A 23083-nucleotide genomic window follows, 5' to 3' on the forward strand; every position below is an offset into this window, starting at 1 on the left:
TGGTGTATTTCTATGCTCTCCCTCTGCTGCATCACCCTGTGCAAGTCCAAAGGGTCCAACCTCTCCTTGAAGCAGAGGGCTCCAAACACCTCCAGTGCTTTGCCTGCCTCCAGGTGACAGCAGAGATGGGAGTAAGATTTATTCTGAGGTCAGGGGTAATTAGGTAACACGGGGTTTGGAATAAATGGAGCATAAACCATTCAGGTGTTGGTAAGTATGAAATGGAAGTAAATCTGAGTGAAGCTTTGACTCTTTCTAGAGTTGAGTGAACATAGACATTGAAGCGCTTGGGAAGGTATAGGAAGGAGACAGATTGTAGCCTTCGGAAGCATAAATCATAGACTGTATCTATCTTTTTCAGTCATTAGGAAAAAAGAATGAATGACAGAAAAAGAGAAAGGAGAGGTCAACAGAGAAGGGTTAAAGGTTAATTTCCTGATTGCTGGGATATGAAAGGTAATGGCCCCAGATGCCTGTGAATTTCCTTTCAAAAGAGGCATCATCATTTAATGCAGTCTTTTATTGCCCCTTTCACATCAGTTCCTCGTGTTCCAAAACAGTAGTTTCTTCTGCTATTAAGCATTACATTTCACATACTGTGGACCTTGACGGTTTTGACATGCTAGGTAAGGGCAGTAAATCTCCTAGAAACATAACCTACTCCTGCTGAAGGCAACGGGAACTCTGCCACTGGTGGCTGTGGCAATGCGGAAGGTCCACTTCTGATGACTAATGGCATTAGTCACATTTTTACTGGAACCCCTTGTTTATGGACAATTCCAAAGCATTTGTTCAGAGAGCTCAATTTAAATGCAAACATTGCAGCTTGTGTTCCATTTTATGATATCATGAGCTCCTGAACTCCAGTTTATGTCACCTGTAGTCTGCAGGCTGCCCACTGCTCTCATTTTAAGTGGGGGATTTGCATTTTGGAGGGCAGGTGGCATACAAAGGACTCTTACAAACACTGTATGTGACAGTGTATGGGAAAGAACAAGAAGCAGTCTATGTGTTAAACCAAAGTTTTACAAGGTTGAAAGGTTACAAGGTGATGGTGGCAATTGTGATCCTTCCTTATTTTTCTACTGTTAAGTGAATTGGCAAGCCCATTGGAAATTATGAGCATCGACCCCTTAGATTCAGTCAATTCAACTCAGACATCCTACAGTTAAAATTAAACATTTAAATTTTATTAAAATTAATATTTTTAGATCATCTGCTATGGCCCAGCTCCATCATTCCCTGATGGAGGACTAAGGACATGACAAGGAATGTCCCCTGGGCCACTCTGCAGCTTTGCAGCCATATGTGGAAATCTCTCCCACAGTTTCCTAGGTCCTGTCCTATAGAGGGTTGCTGGACCCACATATGCTGTAAGAGGGTCCCAAAAAAGTCCTTGCTGGAGTAGAGGGAGAGAAGCAGAGGGCTGTCTCTCCCCTAAGCCCCATGGGACACTGGCAAGCCTCTGAAGGTCTGAGCTGCAGTCTGCTGCTTTTAGGACTGCTATTACTGCAAGCATGTGGCCCCATTTGGGTACTAGATGGGCAAATCATTTTTGCTGTGCCTTGATCTCTCAGCTAAGTCCAGGGCCCCATTTTGTGTATGATTATTTTGTGGTCACTGGTGTCTAGGTCCTAAATAGACATGGCAGAGCAAGGCAATATTATGTCTCTATTGTAGGGAAAAGGGCTGGCAGCTGACAGGAGAGCAGGGCAATGGTACCCACAGCTCAGGGCAAGAATAAAACCTAATCTACAAAGTGTGCTCCCAACACAACCACAAGTTCACTCTTTGTCTTTCTATGGCTTTTCAAGTCAAGCTCTGCTGCTCACAGACAAGAGTCCACAGGACTATAATAGGTAAATGGGGTTTGCCAGCTTCTGACAGCACCTACCCTGATCTCACAAACTGCAAATAAATCAGGGTTCACCTGCTGCTTTTTGGAGAGGAGCTTGAAGTGTCTGGGTAACCAGAAGGCAGCTCTGAATATGTCATGAGGGTTGCCTGATGGCTGAACTACCACATCTGCCTGCCCCTAAAAGGATGTTAAATGATGATGTACTGATCCAGTGCATTCAACTTACTTTTGTGTCCTCTGACTACACCAAAACAGTATTTTCACTCCAGCAGAGAGCTGGGATCTACGTAAACAGGCCACTAAAGGGAGCTATGTGGTATTGGCATTTCTCAGAATATCAGACACGGATATTGCCATTTTTTGAGACGTGGGATGTAAGATGAATAGATTTCATACCATGACTTCCAAGCCTCCATACTACAACTTCTGATCAACTGCCCTATTCACTGTAGTTATGGAAGTTATTTATGTTAAATAGATTAAAGGCTGAGCAACTTAGATTTTCTCTGAGTGATTTGTTGTTTCAGCTTCTTTTATGTTAACATCTGTTTGCATTAGTGCGGAAATACCATACTTGCCTTCCCTTGAGAAAAAAATTTGCTTGTGGACTCAAGTTTATCTATTTCTTGTTAGAGTAGCAATGTCTTCTGGGGTGGGGCCAAACAGGCTCGTTCTTGGTGGCCATTACTCAACAAAGAATGTAATTCTTTACACACCTGGTGAGGAAAAGCCTATGTCAGAAGCAGTGAGAAAGACTCCATCTTCTTCCATAGAAATAATTTTAGCAGGTTTTCAACTCAACTCATTTCCCACTTAAGTCACCACTCTAATTCCTAGAAATGTACCTTAAAAGCAATTTTATATACTGTAAGTTGCAAGACTCAAAAGTAATCAATTCCTTCTGCTATTTGCAGCTTTGTTATTCATTGGCATTAGAGGCAGACTCTTTGGAAACACTTCATAGCACTGTTTAAAGACTTTCAATTTTCTGTTTTGTGTAATGTAATGTACACAAATGTACACTAATGTATTCAAAAGTAACTCTGAAAGTATTCTTCTTCTTTAAGTATAATGGGATGATTACATTACTACAGAAATTTGGGAAATTTATACAAATATGATGACAAATTCTCTGTTTGACTCAGGCTGCTTGTGCATGTTTTCATACCTCTCTCTGCCTGCCCCGCCTCTCGATCTGTGCTACTGATGGATTAGTAAATTGGTTCTTATTTTGGAACAATTACCAAAACTTCTGTAGTCCCTCTTGTAGGAGCCTCTTAGGCAAGGAGGGAGAAGCTACAGGTGTATCACACTCAAGCAGGGACGCAGCCCTTGTTCTTCAGTGCCTTTGCTGGGCTCTGAAGCCCTGTGTCCCCACCATGGGCAAATGTTTAATTCTACTGGCTGTGCAGCCTGGCTGGGAACATCTGAGCATAGGATGAGGCAAAGATGTGTCAGGTGTTTCAGGTGAAGGTGAGCCAGAGGCTTAACCTGAGTACTGCTAGGAGCAAAACAAAGCAGAGTTTTATATTATACTTCTTTTGTAATCTGCTCCTCCCGAGCTTTGCTGCTTCTTAGTAGTGCTAAGGGTTTAGAGCATCTGTGCACCAGAAAGCTTTCCTAAATCAATAGTCTCCTGCAGCTACATAAATAGCTAACTGGAGCAAAGATGTTTATTTTTGAAGTGGGAGATGTTGCTCCTGTGACAATGTTTTATTATAATGATTTTGATCCTCAACCTGCAATCTTTACACCAAGACAAGACTCCCCTTGATTTCAGTGCAAGCTTTGTCTGACTAAGGATTTCAGAATTAGCTCTTTGCTTTTATTTTTATTGAAAAACAAGCCTGCACTTGACAAGGAAAAAACAGTAAGTGGATCATGTCAGAGAGACAAGTTCCTATGAGAAATTTCTAGCAGGAAAAACACAGCTTTTTGATTACATGGCAGGAAGCTGCAAGGTTAAAGCTTCAAGAGTTTTCTGGGAGAAGAAGATGCTAATGCACTAATGTGAAGGGTACCTATTCCATCAGGGAAAAAATGTGCAACCCAGCATATACCTCTGCTTCCTCTCTGTCAGAGACTACACAAATGAGTAAAGGTTGCAGCAATGAAATTAATAAAATACAAACATTAGAAAAATATTTCCACAAAAATTTAAAAAAATCCATGGAAATAGACACATTTTGATCTAAGGATTTGATCTGAAGAATACACACCCATCTAGACATATTTCATGCCACCAAAAGGGCCCTGATCCCAAGGAGGACATCATCCTACACAGGAGTGGCAGCTGTGCGCCAGTGCACTTCCCTCCACAAGAATTACCTAAAAACAGGCCATTTGCAGGGAGGAGCAACATGACAATCAAGCCCTGCAAAGATGGGGAGCACATAAAGCTGTACAGCTAATAGCAATTGCAGAGACATGGAAATGGCAGCAGAGGGGCTGGGGTGTGCCTGCCCAGGGCGGGGGGCTGCCCACCAGCCCTGCTGTGTGGTGCAGACAGGCAAGAGGAACCAGCAAAGTGGGGCGGCTACGGGTCTGGAACACTGGGAATGGAACAGGCAAACGCAGAGCTGGGGCTTCACTCGGGACTTGTCCCCTGCCCCTCGGCATCAGTGGACCCAAAAAAACCCTAGGACAAGATGTCAGCAGGGTAGGAGTGTCTACTGCCTGGTCTGGCAAGCAGGAGCAAACAGAGTGTTTGGATGGGTTTGGTGATTAGGGTTCTTTTGGAAGGGGGAGTGCAGTTTTGGAGTCGTGGGGTTTTTTTCTGCTTTACATACAAAATTTCCCCTGGAAGCAGAGGGTTGTGAACGTGTCGCTCAGCCCGCAGCTGCTTGCTGAGACCTGGTATGCACTTCAGTGCCCTGCTGATGCAGATGGGCGCTCCCAGAAGTTCGTCCCAGCTCTCGTCTGTCCAAAAGTCTCGTTTGACACAAAATCGGGATGCAGGAAGAGACACAGCAAGGTGAAATGTGCGGGTGTATTCTCCAGAGGGGTGGGGGTAGTGAGATGCCACATTGGAGAGCAGCAGCCCCGTTGCCCAGCAGAGGGGTCGGGAGCCTGCATTAACTCAGTGTTCCCAGGCACCAGATTTCAGAGGTGGGAAGCAGTGGGGGTCACGTGCCAGCCAAGCCTGCTGCTTCTCCAGCACTCGGCGTGGGCAGCAGGCAGGAGACAAGGACCCTGGCAGGGCGGGTGCTCCCCCGCAGAAGGCTGCACCAAGCACTCATCTTCAGAAGCGGAGGTTCACCAGCATCACGCAGTAAAAGCGAGCTGTCAGCTCACCCTTACTGCAAGCTGACAGTACCTTTCAATGAGAGCGTGCAGCCCTCTCGATCCTGCTTTTTCAATAGAAAACCCCGGGGTCAGTGTTTAATGAAACTCATCGCAGCATAGGCGTGGACCGCAGGCACTGTCCCCACGCCCGCAGAGAGCGCGGTGCGGGGACACAGGCGGCTCCTCCCGCCGTGCCCCCCCGCACAACCCTCTGCCCACTTCGGAACGGCCTGGGCACGCTGTTTCCTGTTCCCCCCGCTCGCCCGAGCCGCGGGGACCTTCGCCACCGGGGAACTCACTGCGGCGGCGCTACCCAGCGATCGGTACCGACCCCCGGGGAGAGGCAGGGCAGGGCAGGGCAGGGCCGCCGCGGGAGCGGCACCTCCGACGGCGCGGGCCAGCCGATGCTGCACGGGGTCCCCGGGCGGCCGGGTGCGCGTCGGGATGGACGGGGATGGGGAAAGGGTGTCAGGGACCCGGCGCTCCAGAACGGAGCCGCTCCCGATCCGCCCCCGGCCCCTTCCCGCGGCATTCCAGAGCCCCGCACGTCCCGCCCGCGGCGTGGCGCGGCGTGGCGCGGTGCTCCCCCCGCCGCCCCCCACGGCCGCCGCCCGGCGGGTCCCGCCCGGCTCCGCAGTGTCGGGGGCTGCCCCGTCACCTGATCGTCGCCGTCGCCGCGCGCGCGCGCTCACCGCACCGCCCCCCCCGCACCGACCGTCCCCCCCTCCCCGCGAACGGGGGCGGGGGTGCCTGGTATATACGGCCCCGCCGCCCCCGCCCCTGCCTGCCTCCTGCAGTACGGGAGGCTGCGAGCCGCCGCTGCCGCTGCCGCGCCGGGCCGGGCCCCGGCAGGTGGGCGAGCCGTGCCGAGCCGGGGCTGCTGCGGGGTGAGTGCGCGGGCGGCGGGCGCGGGGCTCCGGCCCCCCCATCCCATCCCCTCCCCTCCCCGTGGGGGGCGGGGGAGCGGCGCCGCCGCCGCCGGCGCCGTGGGAAGGTGCCGGGGGGCGGCGGCCGCGGGGGCTCGCCCGGGTCGTACCTGTTGCGGGACTGGGGGGCCGGGGGCGTGGGCGGTGGCGGGGGTGCGGACTTCGGGGGGGCGGCGGTACAGCCCCGCGGCTCCGCCGCGCCCGTGGGTGCAGCCCCGCGGACCCCCAGCGGTCCGACCCGCCGAGATGCGGAGCGGAGCGTCTCGTCCTGCCCGCCCCGGGGTCACGGTGCCGGTGCGGGCGGATTCTCGGCCGGGGCCGGGCACCTGCACTACGGCAGCCCGCGGGCGCAGTCCTGGCTCGCCCCGGGCGCTTCCCGGAAAGTTTCTAGAACTCCTTAAGCTGGGAAGTAGCATTAACAAAACCCCGATCCCGGGGGCCGGGCTGCCGCGCCGCCGCCGCCCGGTGAGGATGCTCGCGTGGGGGGCTCGCCTTGGCGACCTGCCCTTCCCGCAGCGCTGCGCGGGCTGGCGCGGAGGAGCCGCGCGTGGCCCTGCCTCGGCCAGCTGCGGGGCGGTGCGGGGCGATGCGGAGCCCGCCGCGGGCGCGGTGCAGTCGGGGCTGTACGACTAGGGGTTGCAGGACACGCGTCCCTGAGAGCAGCTGCGGGGAAAAGGGTACTGCTGTACCTCGGTTGTCGGAGCGTGTGTTTCCGGTCTCAGTTGGGTTTTGGGCTTTGTGGGGTTTTTTAGTTAAAATCCCTCCGAACTTAACGGGCGTCACATTCTAGCCACTACGTACCCCATAAGGAGCAAGCGAAAGCACAATTAATTACTTTAAGCTTTCGTTGGGAAATACAGCATATGAAAAAGCACTCTTCTGATTGCTGGTGTGTCGGGAAGAGCAGCCGCTTTCCAGGAGCGCGCTTTTGCCAGGCAGATTTTGGGATACAGGCACTGGGCTGGCATGCGCAGGAAGGTTCCAGAACAGCGGTGCTGCCTGTTCCCCGGGCAAGGGAGCACCCCAGAGCACCCACCTCTTCCTAGGGACTGCGCGAGGGGAATGAGCAATCAGGCTTCCGCACCGACCCAGCACATCTCGCTGTCACCCGGGAGGGGGGATGCCAAGGTAAAGCTTGAGCGCTGCGTGTTTGGGATGAGAGCTCGGCTGCCCTCGTGCAGTCGTGGTTTGCTGACCAGGCTGTGGCTCGGTGCAGTCATTAGCGGGGAGCCACCACGAAACGCCTTTGCTGTACTGCTTCTACTGACGTGGTTTTGAGAAATCCACTTTGCCACAACCTGAAGCAAGTTTAAAATGGCCATAGTGGGTGATGCTCCCTTTTCGCAGTAATGGCTTTTAGCAAGCTGTCTCCCTCTGCAGTAGGGCACTAGCTCTCTTGGTAGCATATGCTGCATGATGGGTTCTTTTTGCTTTTTAACAAACTAGACCAATTACACAAAATCAGCTCAGAGCAGTGACCTACTTGGAGGGAGAAGAGGGAAAAAAGTGTTTGAGAAGGAGACCTTGATCCAAATGTCACCTTTCGTGTCCTACCGGTTGTCCTAACCAAGCAGGGTCGTTACCTCTAAAGGTGTGAACTGCATGGCTCAAGGGCTTGCTTCCCCCCACACCCCCCACCCCCTTTCTGCTTTAGCAGGAAATAAATAGTTACTCATGAAGGGGCAATTCAGGTGTTTCTTAAATATTCTTGCATTACAGCTGTAGCATCAAGAGGTTAAAATACCTAGAACGTTTCTCCTTACCCTGTGTCTCACACACCACGTTTAAAATTAGAACATTATTAGCAAAATTGTAGGTGGCTCTAGGGAAGCGGGGGATATTTTACGGCTGAAAGTCACAGAGCCATCAAATAACATCTTCACAAATACCTGGGTCTTGCAGGTCTTCAATATGGCTGGCACTGACACAGCTACCTTCCTGCATGCGGTTCAGTGCAACGTGTAAGTACAAGAGATCTTTCTATGAATTTTGGGTGGGTCTGTGTGTGTGTGTGTGTGTATTTCAGTAGATTAATGGTCTCTTCCCCCTGCTTTAAATAGGTGGGTTGATTGCGACAAACGGGGAACGTAGCATATTGCAGATGTTTTTGGTTCTGGGGCATCATGGGTAATATCTGAAAGGCTCTGCTTTTCATACCAAAAAAACAAAAGTAACTAGGAAAGAATTTACCTGTGTTTCCAGTGCTTGCATTATCAGCATTTATCCCCTGTTAAAGAATGAGATGTATTTCAAATAATTTGTGACAATGTTATGGTCTTGCTTGAACCATTAAAATGTTGGAAGGTAGGAACCCCAAGGATTCCATTAATACTACTCAACAGTCAAGGAAGAGATGAAAACTGAAAAGCAAAAGTAAGGTATGGCAACGAATTCAACTTATTTAATGTGGAAATAGTATTTTTAATGCAATAAGAATGAAAACTGTATTACCAGCATGAAACATCAACGTATTAAATGCGCATTCAGAAGGGAAGAGTTGGCCGCATTTCACCACAGGTTAAGTAATTGTGGGTTAATAGGACTCTGTCAAATACGTCCTGAGAAATATTAGTTCAAGAAGTAAGGTTTCTTCACAATATGTCTACATTTTACCTTGAAAAGAAGTCCACATTTCTGAAACTATTGCTACTGTGTATAGACATGATGGCTGGCTGGCTATGTAAGAGCGGTTTTTAAAAGATGCTGTGGAGAGGAAAAATAACAGGTGCTCATAAGATCAATTTTAAAAATAGAAGGAAGGGAAGAATTGGGCCTTCTCATGAAAACTGTCCTACCTGACTATTTCCCCTTTAATCCATCAAGCTAAGAGATGCTCCATTTTTGCTTGTATTAGCATAATATGTTAGATGAGAGGTTTAGTTAAACCGAGAGTACATAAACCTGGGAGAATGTTCTATTACTTTGAATTGTTTTGAAAACAGAAATTGTTTTCTGTACTCTAGCAGTGTCTTCAATATTCTCTCACAGTGTGTACTTGGTATTTCATGATAAGGTATGGCTGCCTCAAATCACATAAACAGGGGTTAAGTAAATGTGACATTCTTTCATGATAAACTTGTAATTTATTGTTTTTATGAATGGTTAAATTCATGTGTTTATTGAAAATCTCATACCCTGGATTTCACAAGCATAAAGTTTTTTACATTCTTTTCACATACTGTGCATTTGCGTAGTGTCAATATATATGCATGGTGCAAGGAGAGAAAAGAGTACTATTTACTTCATCTTCTTTTACCCATTGCATTTGATATGTCATACGCAAATAGGGTGAGGTTGATGTAGGATGTGTGCATGGAAAAATCCTCATTCTTGAAATATATTTAGAATAAAAAATTGCCAATATAGTCTTGCCTGGTTTTGAGGAGGAGTGGGTGCTTTGAAGAAGGGTTGGGTTTTTTCCTTCTGGTACTTAATTTTTAAATAAGTGGTTTCCTAGTTTAAGAAACCAGCAAGGGAGGGAGAGATGCAAGACGTTATTACAAGAAAAGGTCAGTACTATCCTGTTCCTTCATTGTTTCATTCATGGGTTTATTTTGTTTTGTTTTATTTTTTTTCCTCGTGCCTGACCTGCCAAAAGATTATTTAGGAGGGGAGGGAAAGAACAGAGTGTGTTTATAAGGTAGACACATGTATCCGAGGGAATGCTTAATTAGGAAATTGTGATACAGCCCTACAGCCTAATGGAGTGAGAAGATGACAATTCTCAGCCAGCTGGGTGGGGCACAGTGCAGTGCTAACTGTAAGCCTTTTGTCTAATAAAAATGCCTGAAACAAAGTGGTTGACTGGCAGTCAGCATCCCACTCGACCTTTTTAAAACCAAGAAAACAAAGTTAATGAATGTATCTTTCAGTCGCCACCCAGTATATCAGGATTTTTGTGCATAACTGGAGAGCCACGACTCTGGCAGCTTTGGTTCTTATCGCAGCATGGCTATTCCGAGTTTGAGGGATAATTTGTGAAATTGTGCCTGTTGAAATTATTAAAGCCTCGAGCGAAAGAAAGCCCTGTATACAGGTGCTAAACTACTTTGCCTGACTGTTTTTGAGGTTTCTTTTCTTGTCAGTGCAATGAACTCACTTCACCAGAGTTTCACAGGGTTGCTGGAAAATACAAATCTTCCTGTTCCTAAGCTGTGCTTTAAGACTCCTGTATTACTGAATAGTTGGAATTACCAGATAATTACAGCAAACCCAGAGCATTATGTAAGTTAAATGTAGACATTGTTTAAAACTTTATTTTAATGAGGTAAGGCATTCCTAAATGCTCTTGCTAGAGAAATTATTTTGAGCTTTTTTTTTTTAATGCTGAATATACTGCATGACTGTTAAAGAATTTGTAGCATTTCGTAAGCAGGATACTGGCAAGACATTGCTGTTTTTTAATGCTCTAGAATGTAAAATCAAGTCTAATAGTCCCAGATATGTGTAAGCAGCTATTTATGTGTTGCTAAATTTGAAACAGTATAAATTGTATAGCTTGTGCAAGACTCTGGTAAGCCTGCATCTATTGAGAATGGTGTAGAAGAGTCTGTTCTGATGCAGATCATCAGCGTGAGGGGAATTTTATATGGTTGTGAGATACCTTGGAAACAGAACTAATATTTGTGCTGGTTTGTTAGTACATTAAATGCTTAATTACTTCCTTTGAACACGATTGAGGAGGTTGATTTACAAATTAATACTTGTTTTTAATGCTAGGTGACAGTATCGCCACTGAAATGCAGAATTCTCTGTGGTTTACACTTTCTGTAGAGACAAACAATTTAATTTGCATGTATCAAAAAGAAAATGGTGGCTTCTCATCTCTCAGTGAAGACTGAATAGAAAACTGATGTGGTGATGTCTTAACACTGGGGCACTGTTTCGCAGAGAATAATGTATGCGCTGAACTGTCATCATAAAATTAGACAAACTTTTTAATGAGCAGTGAACGTTTTAAGATGCAGATCCTTTCTGCTTCACTTAATGTCTGAATGTTGTAACGGGTGTCTGCGTTAATACAACACACACAGGCTCATGTATTGTGTTATAGATAAAACAGGGAATAGGCTAGAGAGGGGAAATGTAAGTGCTATCCAGGAACTGATTTTTCTTAGGCTTGCTGTAGAATATTCAATAAGATGAAAAAGTATAAATGGTAAATGGTACATATTTATCATCTGAGCATTATTTATCTGGATGAAAAGAAAACAAGTAAAAATCAGCATTTTAAACAGAACTTAAAAATGAATCTCTAAGACTTTGAAACCTGTAATCAATGTAAATTGGAGGGGAGGAGAAGGAAAGGATTGGGGGAACAGTTGCAGGCATTGAGCACATGTTCTTCTTCTTCAGCTTTGTCAAGGAAATAGGTATCGTGATGAAGAAGATAAAGCAACCACCTAAATTTACTGGATTTCAAATCAACTAGTAGCACTTCTGAATTTTGCGGGGTATTGCTGCAAATCAGCGTGTTGTGTCTGTGCTTTGTTGGAGCAGCAGACCTATTTGCAAAGCTGTTTGTCACACTGTCGTTTTTATTATAATAAGGCTTATATGGAAATACTCCTGCAAAGCATCTAAAGAAAAGACGAATGGCAGCATTTATAGGAAGTGGCAGATTATACCACAGTGCCTGCATAGGGAGGAGGGGGTTGGTGTCATTTGTCCCAGCCCCCTTACTAAAGAGGGATTGACATTACTTTGTTTAATTACGAGGCACGTTGCAGTAGACTAATGTAAAGATTAACACAATGGGGCCCTTAACCTGGTTAAGGAGTCGGGGTCCTGCCCCAAGGTAAATAATGAATATGAGTTTGTTTGCCCAGTGGGTCTTACTGGGTGGAAAAATGGCTGGGAGTCTGCTCCTTTTTCTTTTTAACTGTTTGTCTAGCATGTAAATGAATTAAAATTAGGAGTGTTTTGGAAGAAGGTTGGCCTTTCTAAACAAACCAAGAGACTTGGATTTTGTTGTTTTATTTCCACTGAAGGGTCTGATCCCATTTTAATACTTTTGAACTTTAAAAGCAAACCCATCAATTTCAAGATAAAGAAAAATAAATGGTGACCGCTTTAGCTGATATAAAGCCACAGCTGCCCTTGTGGACTCGTGCTGTTCATCCTCTGTAGTGATTGTGGTCCTCTGTAATGCAGCAATATGATGTTAATTCTTACAAATTTGGAATTTATTTTTTCTTGACGCATAAAAGAGACAAATCTGAGCAAGGAAGGTAGAGATGAGGAAAAAAATGTGGATTTTCTCTTTGTGAAAGACTGCTTTCCCTGCTGAATAGATTTCATTTCTCTGTCTTACTTACATGAAGGATGTAAGTCCTGAAGGAACATGCAGGCTTTTTTTGTGCAGGAAGTTGCAAAGCTGGACTCAAGTTCCCTGGCATTCTGATGGGTCACACTTCCCCCCGTGGACCTCACCTGGGATGGATAGCTTTGGCTGAGTTTTAGGCTGTTCTTGGTCCTACTGAAAACCTATGTTTGTCTTGGTGGCTGACAATTAAGAAATCCCTAATTTTAAGGATTTACTAAATTGTAAGCCTAAATTAGAATGCTTCTGAAAACAGATCTAGTCTAGATTTAGACTACAACTGGGGAAAAAAGTACTGTAAATTATCATTTTGGTTAACTATCAAGGCAACGATGCCACAAACCGTTTTGGAGCACACTGCAGGAAAATGGCTGCCTTCTTTTTTCTTGGCTGGGCTTACAGCAGTAAGCCCCAAGTCATCGCTGCTGGCTCATGGTCCCATCAGCTCATCTGAGGTGCACCTTGCACTCCTGGCATCTTCTGTTAGCACAGGCTCCGTGTTCTCACTCACATTGCCAGCAGGCTGTGGACTTTCATCCTGAGCAGCTTGACTCATCAGACCTCTTAAAACAAATATTAGCAAGGCAGAGACCAAAAGCACTGCCAGGGGAATGGTGCTATTGACTGCAGTTGAGCCGAGGCATTCCCTGCTGGTGGCCACATCATGGCTGTGCGTCCCCTTCCCCTGGCACAGCGTCCTCCCGAGAGAGGGGGGTCTGCAAAAGGCACCAGAAAAGAGTGTCTTACCCCCTGCTTTCCAATTCAGAGTTAGCCAGCTTACCAGAACAGGGTAGTCTAGCCTAAAGAAAGAAAAATCTAGCCCTCAGTGACTGATGCCACCTGTATTACAGGTGATCATCAGCCTTGCTGTACCAGAGCAGGTACCAGTGCTTTGGCACTAGCTCTGCTTGCAAGTCACCATTAAGGACTTCAGGTTCATTGGAAGCCAATGAAAACACCTTTGGCATGCTGTGGTACATATGGTATTGGTGAAGACACTGGCGGCTGTGGTTTTACATCTCTGCTCTTGGCTGATGTGCAGGTCCAAGGGAGCCAAGGAAAGACCAGACAGAAGACTGGACAAAACCCCACACTCCTAGTGTGAATTATGCCCCTCTTTCTCCCCATCCCAGTCTGGTATGTTACTGGTTCTGGGAGCCATTGAGGATGGGCACAGCCTGAGGAGCTTGGAGCTGGTACTGGCAAGGAAAAGCTCGCTTCCAAAAGGGAGGATGGTGTTGCAGCTGATTTCAGAAGTACAACCTCTTCAGGTCTTCCAGTGGGTTTCCAGCTAGACTGTAATTTTTTTTTCTTTTCCTTCAATGCTTCTTCTTTAAAAGTTAGAGGCACTGCCTAGTGTCTAATTCTAGGATTGAAGGCTGGATGTGCAGGGACTTAAGATGGCTCAATCTGTCACAAATGCCAAGCCTGACCTTAGATACATAGATAAGTTTCCCTCTAGCATTGCTTTTTAAGCGAAGACTTGGGTGAGGTGGTAGAAATTATGTTTATTGACATCTTCCAAGCATGCTGTGAGGTCTAATATCTGTAAAGAAGTTTGTGATTCTTTGGGAAGAAGGGCTGTCTTCTTCTGGCTGGCACTCCTGCTTCTTAACCCACTTTGGTTAGTAGTGAGGTGGGAAGCATGGTTTGAATCTCCACTCCTCAAAACCTACTCACCAGGGGCTCCTTTAGCAAACAGGAACAGATTTCCTGGATAAAGGGTTTGATCCCCAGAGTGCTTGAATGCATTATCCAGCTGGCTGTCAATATCAGAGCTGCTGGAGTAGGGATTGTACAGGGTTGCATGCAGTCTTCTTTTGGATAACAGAAGATGCTTTTTTTCTTGTTTTGTGTTTTAAGTGAAAACAAAGACTGCTGGCAAAATAAGACTCGGAAGCACAGTGTGCTCTGTAGCCTGCAAAGGGGGCTTTGACACTACTTGGAGCCGAGCAGCTGGAGCGAGGATGGGATTTACTGCTGTGAGTGATGTGCTCTCTTCCCTCTGTGGTGTTCTCAGTGGGAAGGCTCCACATCTGCCTGTGACTTTTGCCCCTGGACAGCAGCACTTGCTGGATTGTGGAGGCTGTCATTTATCATCACTGTCTCTGACTGTAAAAGACAGTCCAGTGCTCCTGACAAAGTGATGGGAGGATTGAGTATAGTCAAGAAACAGCTTGCAGGCTTTTTTAACTAGGAAAGTGATTTCAGAGGAAGTAAAGGAGGTTGGGAGAGAGGTGAAGACTCCCAAAGACCTACAGCAACAACTTTACAGCCTTGCATAGAGGGTTGAAATTTGTGTGAAGAATGGAAAGTAGAAAAAAGTAAGTGTGCCTGGCCACAACTGAAGATAGGGATTATTTAAGAAAACAAAGACCGGAAGGGCTTGTATTCAGAAAGGTCAGAAGGATTAGGATTCCTTCCAGGGAAAGCCAATGGGAGGTGAGTTCTCTGGGAGGGAAGATGCAGCATATGTCAGAAAAGGGAATTGGTGGGTCACCCAGGTGCTGCAGGGGACTCACGGGGATTGTGGATGCAGGTACAGGGAACCTGGGAGCATCTTCTTGCTGTCCATGTGCCAGGAGACTGGTGTCCAACTGGGAAACAAATAGCCTGTTTGAGGGATGCAGAGGTTGAATGGTAATGGGATTATCAGCATACTCGTAATCCAAAAACCAACAAGTGCTGTTACTTGCTAGTTCAGTTCTACTCCCATTAAAATCTGCTGGTTTTCTTTTGGTCTCAGCAGGTACAACTACTATGCCAAAAAGTGGATAAGCTGACCAGGTTCAACATGAGCATCTCTAAGAAAGGTGCTGAATGTTCACATACCTGTTTATATTGAGAGCTGTTGTGCTTTGTACTGCTTTTTTTTATTTTAGGACTTGTTTTCTATTCATGCAGTGTCAATACTCTGGAAACCTCTTGGTTTTCCTTCAGACATGCTTTCAGCAACATAACAGTGACTGTGTAAAACCCATTTGCCTAAGTCTTGAGCAGGGTTGATCAGTTTAAAAGATAATCCAGCAGTGTTAGGAAAACAAGTTGAAGGTTCCGTGAAAATTCAGCAGACACTTCCATCTGAGTGCAAATGGGTACCTAGCAGGGTGCAGTCTGCTGCACAGATGAGTGCACCGGGAAAGTTCTGCTGCTGTCTGCCCCAGAGATACAGGAAGGACCTCTGGTCACTGCCACTGGGGAGGGGGAGAGAAGCTGCTGATTTTGTGCCATGTGTGTCCACTGCGTGTTGAATCCTGGTGAGGCTGGAGTGAACAGTGTGGCAACTCACAGTGGAGCAAGCCTGTGGAGTTGGGGTGAGAGTCCTTCCTCCCATACTCTCATACTGTGATGTCTTCACCAACAAGGTGCCTTAAAAGCCACTAATCTGCTTTTTCGGGGAAAGTGGGGTTTTTCATGGAGATTGCCAGATCTTGCCCAGTCATATCAGTGTCACATACTCTGCTGCATGCCTGTCTCTTAGTGGTCATCCCAGTCTTGGTGACTTCCCTTCATGGCTCATCTTGTTCTTCCCTGGCTGCCACTGTGCCTGCAGCAGGTCTGGGTGCTGTCACAGGCTGGCATCCCCATGCAGCGGTGATGCAAATAACAGATGGTGCAAGACACTCCTCTCTTCAGTGCATCCCAGCAGAGGCACAGATGCAAGTTCAGGCTTCTTCTTAGGAGCAGGGATTTCTGGAAACACCTACCCCATTAGTAGCAATGGTGGCAGTAGCAGTAGAAAGCTTTAGGAGGAACCTCCACCCACACGCTATTTCAAAATAGTAACGAGAACATTCAGCAGTTGGCAGTCTAATGTGTCCAGGGATATACAGATTGTTTCAGTTTTTTTTTTTAAAGCTGTCTTTGCTGGTTATTCAACAGTCATGTGATCAAAAGTTTAAAGAGTTTTATTTTTCTGCATCTCGAAGGTTCAAGTGGCAACGGTTTCTTTGATTTTGCGTCAAACGGTTTTCTGTTTGACGCAGAATGTAGCCACAGCCCAAGAGCACCATGGCTTCCCTTCAGGGGTGCATGGCTGGTAGATGATAACATACCAAATACCAAGGAACAGCTGAACAAAAGCTCTTTTTAAAACAAACAAAAAAAAGCCCTACACCAAACCTCACAGAGGCCATAGCATTGCTCGTTAAGCTGGTTTGGACAACTGGGCTAGGATTGGGAGGCACTTTGGATGCATGTGCCGTGTCAGGAAAACAGAAAAAAATAAGTAGTCCCTCTACTCCTGGTTGCAAAGATAATCCAGACTAAATCATACCATTCCTTAACTCCACCTTCCCTGAAACTTGGCGAAAGCCACCATTCCTGCTACTTTTATTAGGTCAGAAAGTGCAACTTTGATGCCGCAGGAGATGCAGAGGGACAGGGCTGCATTGTTGACTCTAAAGATGCTTAGGACCTAACTGCTCGTATGGAGCCACCAAAACCACAGCCAAGTTGTTGCTACACCTCATGGTTGGTGGGGAGCAGTGTTAGAAGCTTTGGTGTTTGATTACCCCCAGACTTTTTGGAAGAGATAATTGAGGTGATGGAGGAGATTTTTCTCAGAGAGGCAGGAAAAGGGATGTGAGTTGCTTTGCGGGTACCAGTTTTTGCATTGTCTGTATCTCTCTTTACATTGCTTGGTCATTTTATAAATAGATCCAGTCAGGAATATACCTGTTTATACAAATCTGCAAAAAACATTATAGGTTTTTTTGTTTTGTGTAGCCAGCCTATAAGGGATTTTGTTCTTGTATCTGATACTGAAGAGACCAGTGTGTGTGATTTGCAGTGCTAATGGGGATGTAGGCAAAAAAATGAAGGGCAGAAGCGTTTTTGTGCAGAGCAGCGGATCAACCAGACCAGGAGGAGTTCAACCTTGATAACTGCCAGCTGTTGGAGGATTTGACGGAGTGTGACAGGGAGCACATGGTTTGGCAAAAAGCTAGTAGAGGTTAATGCCACCCAGAGCATTTCAACCTCACGGGCAGGTTCCTGGGGCTGGTGGGTAGTGATGCCAGGCAAGGGGTTTCCCTCTTGTTGTAGCATTAGGTTTTGGGTTTTTTTGGTTGGTTGGTTGGTTGGTTGGTTGGTTGGGATTTTTTTTCCCCACCCTCAAGTGCTCTGGAGGCTATGCCCTCTCTCTCCTGTGGCTGGGTGACCAGGGTGAAGCCCCTCCTCTGCCAGCACTATCCCAAGCAGAGCAAGGGGAGCCAGGCTGTGGGGATGCTGAGGCATCCCAGCTCAGGGACTCCCCACACTGTGGAAAATGCAGCAGCACCCGCAATCCTCCTTGGTCGCTTAAAAGTAAACCCACGTGGGATTCAAAATATGGTGAAACCCAGGGTAGTAATTTTAGAGAATGGCTTTTATTTTATTATTGGGAAGAAATCGTCTCTCTTTGTGGGAAGGAAACAGGAAAATGTGAGAAAGAGTGTGTTCGGTAAGGACGCAGGGTGTGGCTCAAGCATCAGTAACAAATGCTGGAAGAAAAAATGCTCTTTGTTCTGCAGTCAGGTGGGTTGACAACTATTCTCACCCATCCCTGGCATGCATAACACCCAATGCAATTAAAAGATCGAGGGAGGCTTGACGTGCTGAAACTGCTGCAAGTGCAGCAAGCAGAGAGATTCAGCCTGGAATCTGCTTCGTTTTTTGCTTTCCAAACAATTAAGTTTCGAAGGTTGTAGCTATCAAAATCAGTATGTTTGTTTCATACTGCTGCACTGTTTTAATGTCCACGTTTTGTGTGTTTAATGCTTCAAATGGTAAGTTAAAGCTCTCTAGCACTAAAATTTATACTGGCCTACATGTGACTAGAATTGGACCAAAGCGTGCATTAAAGTGTATTAAAAACGTGTACGTCCATATATGCATGCAGTATAGCAAATTGACTTGTAATGACAGTCTCGCTAATTGGAAAATAATTTCAAAGCTTTTCCTTTTAAACTACCCTTGTTTGTCTCGCTGGTTTAACACTTTTTATTTTCCATTTATCTAACTAAAAAAAAATTACATTCACAGTTGCTTTTAGATCGCTACAGGCTAAAACAGTACCTTGAGCTTAAAAAAAACCCTATTATCCTGGTTTTTTATGCTTTGTTCATTCTGCTGTGGGTTGGCTTGATTCAGTAACTAAAATGCTGCTGTCATTTCTCCCCCTAAGCATCGGAACTAAAACTTGGTCTCATTGCAGTTGCTGGCAAGAAGTGAAAATCTTGGGCAAGTGAAATACTGTATGAACTTATTCATACACAGGCAAGTGGGACTGACCGTGTAAAGCAATGAAAAGAAGATGTGACTAATATACATCTTCTCTCTTTTCATTTTAAATAAATTCTTCTAAGTTCGGGGTCAGGAATTTGGGCGGTTACTTATTTTCTGTGTCTGTATAAAAAGAAATATATATATATATATATATCTTCTAAAAATGTCTTATTTCTTTTTCTGGGAGATTGAGAAATCTACTTGCAGATTTACATCTTGTGACATTTCCTTACAACTGCACACTGGCATATGTACTGCTAGAGGCCAGCCCATCATTTCTTGGTAAAAAGAACCTTTCAGCTCGGTTACCTCCTGTAGAGAGCTAATTTTCCAGCAGTCAGACTTGATCTGGATAAATAATTAGAGAGCGCGAGAGAGAGATGAAGATGATCACATCAGCGCTGTCTGTAATTCAGTTAATACAGCCAGACCCTGTGATTTTGCGTCTGCAGCGTACTTGCGTGGTCTCAAAAGCCACAGAGGCGAGCAGGCAACAAAGCCAATCGGTTACATTTGTCTTGGAAGAATTAGCGGCACTTTTCATTCATTTGTGGGAAGCCAGCAAACAGCTGCAGCATGCATCTGCAGCACAAGAAGGTGATTCTTGACACGTTCGCTCTCCCCAGCCTGCCCCCATGTACGCAAAAAATTTCATCGTGCAATTAATGCTGGGGTATTTCCATCCTTAAGGATGCCTTTTTCTTTTCCTCTGCAGTTTGAGATGTTGAGGTTTTTTCTTTTATTTGAGTTTAAATAGTTATCTTGTGTGGCATAGTAAAAGCTATCTTGGGGAAGCGTACTATTTTGGCATTTCTGGATTTTTGGTTTTTTTTTCTTTTTTTTCTTTTTTTTTTTAAGCTGGTCAAAATTATCTGATAGCAATGCTAAAGTGCAGAGGTGTGCCTGGCTCTCTGAGCAGCAGTAGCATTTCACATGACTCTTAACATCAGTGGAAGAGATCCAGTTAAAGCAAACTGCATTCTCATGCAGTCTTTGAGGGTATGTTTGTTATTGATGTGCATTTGTTCCTACTGCATATGGTGCTATAAAGGGGTTAAAAATACATCTTTGGTTCACTTTATTCCCAGTGGTAGCTCCATTGCATTTATACATGGATCAGATTAAAATAGGTCAATATCTTTTGTGGAAGGTCTTTTGACACTTTGGTGCATGACTGCAGTACACCTACCTTGAGGATGAATGGACCCGGAGGAAATCCAGGCATTAACAAAACACAGCCTAGGGATACTTTAGGATCACATTCCTTTATTCATCAACTAAATCAAAAGCTTGACAGAAGATACTTTATCATCGAGTCAGTCTAAATAATACTTTTTGAGGTGACAGATAACTTCTGCTGAAGAAATAAACTATGTATTTTGGTAAGAAAAATCGGAATGGTGTGGGATTAGGCTATTCTTTATACTGCACCATTTGCATGGGAATAAATGTATGTGCTCTAGCTGAAAAATTTCAGAACCATATTAAAAAGAAAATTGTGTATTCAGGAGTTGCCGTGTGGCAGGAAGTCTTTGTCTGCCTGTTTGCTTTATTGCAGTTGTTTGCTGCTTTGAATCGATTTTGTCTACCAAATCAGTATATTGAGGATGACTGGGGAAGGCAGGGTGAAGGAAGAGGGTGCAGCTCTGCAGTTTGCAGGACCAAGAAGCTCTTTGCTGCCTCATGGTGTGTAGGGCTTTTTGCTTCTTCTTTTTTTTTTTTTTTTTTTTTTTTTTAAATTAAAAAAACACAAACAAACCTAACTTGGAATTTTGGAATTTCCATAATATAAAGAGGAAGAGGCTTCTTTTCGATATAATGGCGCCATTAACATCTATTAATAATGCAGACAGGGTAAGTAGCTGGAGTTGGAGCTCCCTGGGGGCCTCGTAAAACAGATGTGCACTATATCTTCCCGGATTTGATAGCGGCTGGGGTCGAGGGGGTCGCTGTGGTTCCCGTTTATTTCCTCTGGCAGCGGTTTTCTAATTTAAGCACCTCTGTCTCCTGGCTACAGTTGCCTGCTGTGCCGTGGAGGGGGTGTTCGCGCATTGTCATCCCTGCTGCCGGGAAAGGGGGCACGGCCACAGTCGCCCCTGCCTCGCTCGCTCGCTGCCGCCTCACGGCTCCGCTCGCTCGCGCCAGCGTCTTCTAGATGCGTTTGCTGTTCAAGGTGCTGGAGCCGGCCTCTTTTGTTGATAGTTTTTTTATTATTATTTTTTTTTCTCCAAAAAGAAATGAAGGTAAGTGTTTCCTCCTCTGCAGATTTTTTTTTTTTTTTTTGTCACGGGAAGGATGAAATCTTCCACCTTGCAAGAGCATGTAGTGTATCACTTGAGGCGAGGTCTGGCTCCTGGTGGGAAATGCAGTTGCCGTATCCCCTTTTCCAAAGATGATGCTTTGCAGTTTTAATTGAATGTATTCACGGTGCTGCCTCTGAATAGATAGCTCTGCGTGTTCTTTCTCTAGCTGTCAGCATTTAACTCAGGGGATGGGTTATGCCAGAAGGACTTAAAAATATTTCATTCTTTATGCTATCTCTTTAATTGCGGATTGCTCTGCAAAAGTAGTGATAAAATATTAGTGGTCACAGTGTATGGCAAAAAGTCTCTATAATTGGTTCTATATCAGATGTATTCCTATCATAAAGGTTTAGGTTTGCCTCCAGTCCAGTATGAGATGTGAACATCTGTCCTTGTGTGCACTTCCTTTGCAATGCAGTCTTCCTATTTGTATTTAAATGTAGAGGTATGCACTTTTGCTAGCTTGTCACAGACAAGTGGGGGGGAAAAATCCTGGTATCGGGTCCAGATCCTTTTCAGCTGCTTCTACCCTCTGCATTATTTCAGTTGAAAGTTTAGAAATGTGCAGAAAGGTAGTGTAACTCCTTGGAAAGAAAAAGACAGAGCAGTTATTTCCCTGCCTTTTTTATTCTTCCGTTACTATAGATGCAAATGACCAACAGCATCTGACTGCAAGGAACATCATATTATATAGGGAAGCATGATGTCTGCTGTATACACTACAGTAAACCCCTCAGCTGAGAATCAGGTTGTATCTGTTTTTTCAGCAGGATAAGGGTACATCAGGCAGAAGGAAAGAGCAGAGGTGTGAGCAGGTTGTTTTTGGAAGTGCTGCGTAAGCCAGTTCATGGGATTTCAGCAGGCAGCCTTCTGAGTAGGATGGATGGACCTTACTCTTCCCCCACATTCAGTGAAAACTTGAAATACTATTTTCCTCTGATTTATCCCACGCTTTAAAGCCCCTTGCTGTATTGCTTTCTTCTCTCCTCCATACCAAGACCCTGTCCTTGGGTATGTGCACTGACAGCCAGGTGCCTCACTTGGAACAGTACCTCGTGGTTTCGACCAGAGCCGAGTTAAACTGGGGTGTGAATGGACATGCTAATAACTTCACTGTCTGGCATAATTTAAAAGCATAAATATTTACAATGTTTGTTCCTTAAGTGTTTTCTTTCTCTAATAGTGTCCAAAGCTAAGAGGTAGAAATGAAATTATTTTTAAATGTATGTGAGACTTGAAGTCAATTTACAAGCAAAATTGCACTTTATGTAAAACTTTAGCTTTTTCCCCTTTTATTAGTCCAGTCTATACTTACAGATAGTTGTCTCTTTTTTAAATATATTGATTGTTCTTCTAATCTTTCTGATAGAATTGCAGTGTAATGCTAATATCATTTAGACTTCAAATGTAAATGCGCAGATTTTACTAGTTAAATGGGTTTAATTTTAAAATGTGAGCCCACTTGCAAATAACTTTTAAAAACAGAGCCATTTTTCTTGGGGAAATTTGTTGTCTGTTACTTCTGGTAATTTTGTTTGCTGAATAACACAGAACATTTGCCCCCTTATTACAGAAAAGGTCAATAAGGCTCATAATTGACAGGTTCAAAAGAACAATAAAATGCTCTGTGTTTTTAATCAGATACTTGAGTCAATGGTTTTTATTGATATTTTGCTAACTTATAGTCTGTTCAGTAAATTCTGTTATGAATGTGTGCAGTATTTGTATCATTGAGACCTTTCTTTGTGAAATTGGTGTGTGAAGCTATGACTGCTGTTAGTGCTCAGTGAATCCTTTTCTCCTTACTCTGTGAAACAATCCCTTCAGAATTAATTGAAGACCTAAACATTAACCAGCATAAGGACCAAGCCTTGTGTTTTATAATTTATACACAAAACCAACAAACCTAAAACCATTTTTTTTTTTGTTTGTGGCATGGGTGGTTTATTTAGGCCCTTTTTGTATTAGCAGTGGCAAATTTAACATCTGAAATGCTGTTCAGATGCATATTTGGTGGCTTAATATTTAATGACTGATTATGATTGGGTTTATATATAATTCTCCTTTCCCCTGGTAAGACTTTCTCCATGAAATGAAATCAGACGGTATGGATTTTGAGGTG

General features: G+C 45.0%; 1 protein-coding gene across 2 annotated transcripts in view; it reads left to right on the forward strand.

Moving 5' to 3' along the window:
• Nucleotides 1-5179: 5179 nt before the first annotated feature.
• Nucleotides 5180-23083, forward strand: part of LOC137483054 (actin nucleation-promoting factor WASL-like) — a 64684-nt gene continuing 46780 nt past the window's right edge. The window contains exons 1-3 of one of the 2 annotated variants that reach the window (XM_068205841.1): nucleotides 5180-6030; nucleotides 7972-8030; nucleotides 10789-15265. In XM_068205841.1, the coding sequence (XP_068061942.1) occupies nucleotides 5588-6030; nucleotides 7972-8030; nucleotides 10789-10910 (624 nt within the window). In that variant the 5' untranslated portion in view covers nucleotides 5180-5587 and the 3' untranslated portion in view covers nucleotides 10911-15265. Of the gene's footprint in view, nucleotides 6031-7971; nucleotides 8031-10788; nucleotides 15266-23083 lie in introns of those variants that run through there. The other variant, XM_068205850.1, reaches the window with a different exon arrangement.

This window comes from Anomalospiza imberbis, chromosome 1 (genome assembly GCF_031753505.1).
Source record: "Anomalospiza imberbis isolate Cuckoo-Finch-1a 21T00152 chromosome 1, ASM3175350v1, whole genome shotgun sequence".
Classification (NCBI taxonomy): domain Eukaryota; kingdom Metazoa; phylum Chordata; class Aves; order Passeriformes; family Viduidae; genus Anomalospiza; species Anomalospiza imberbis.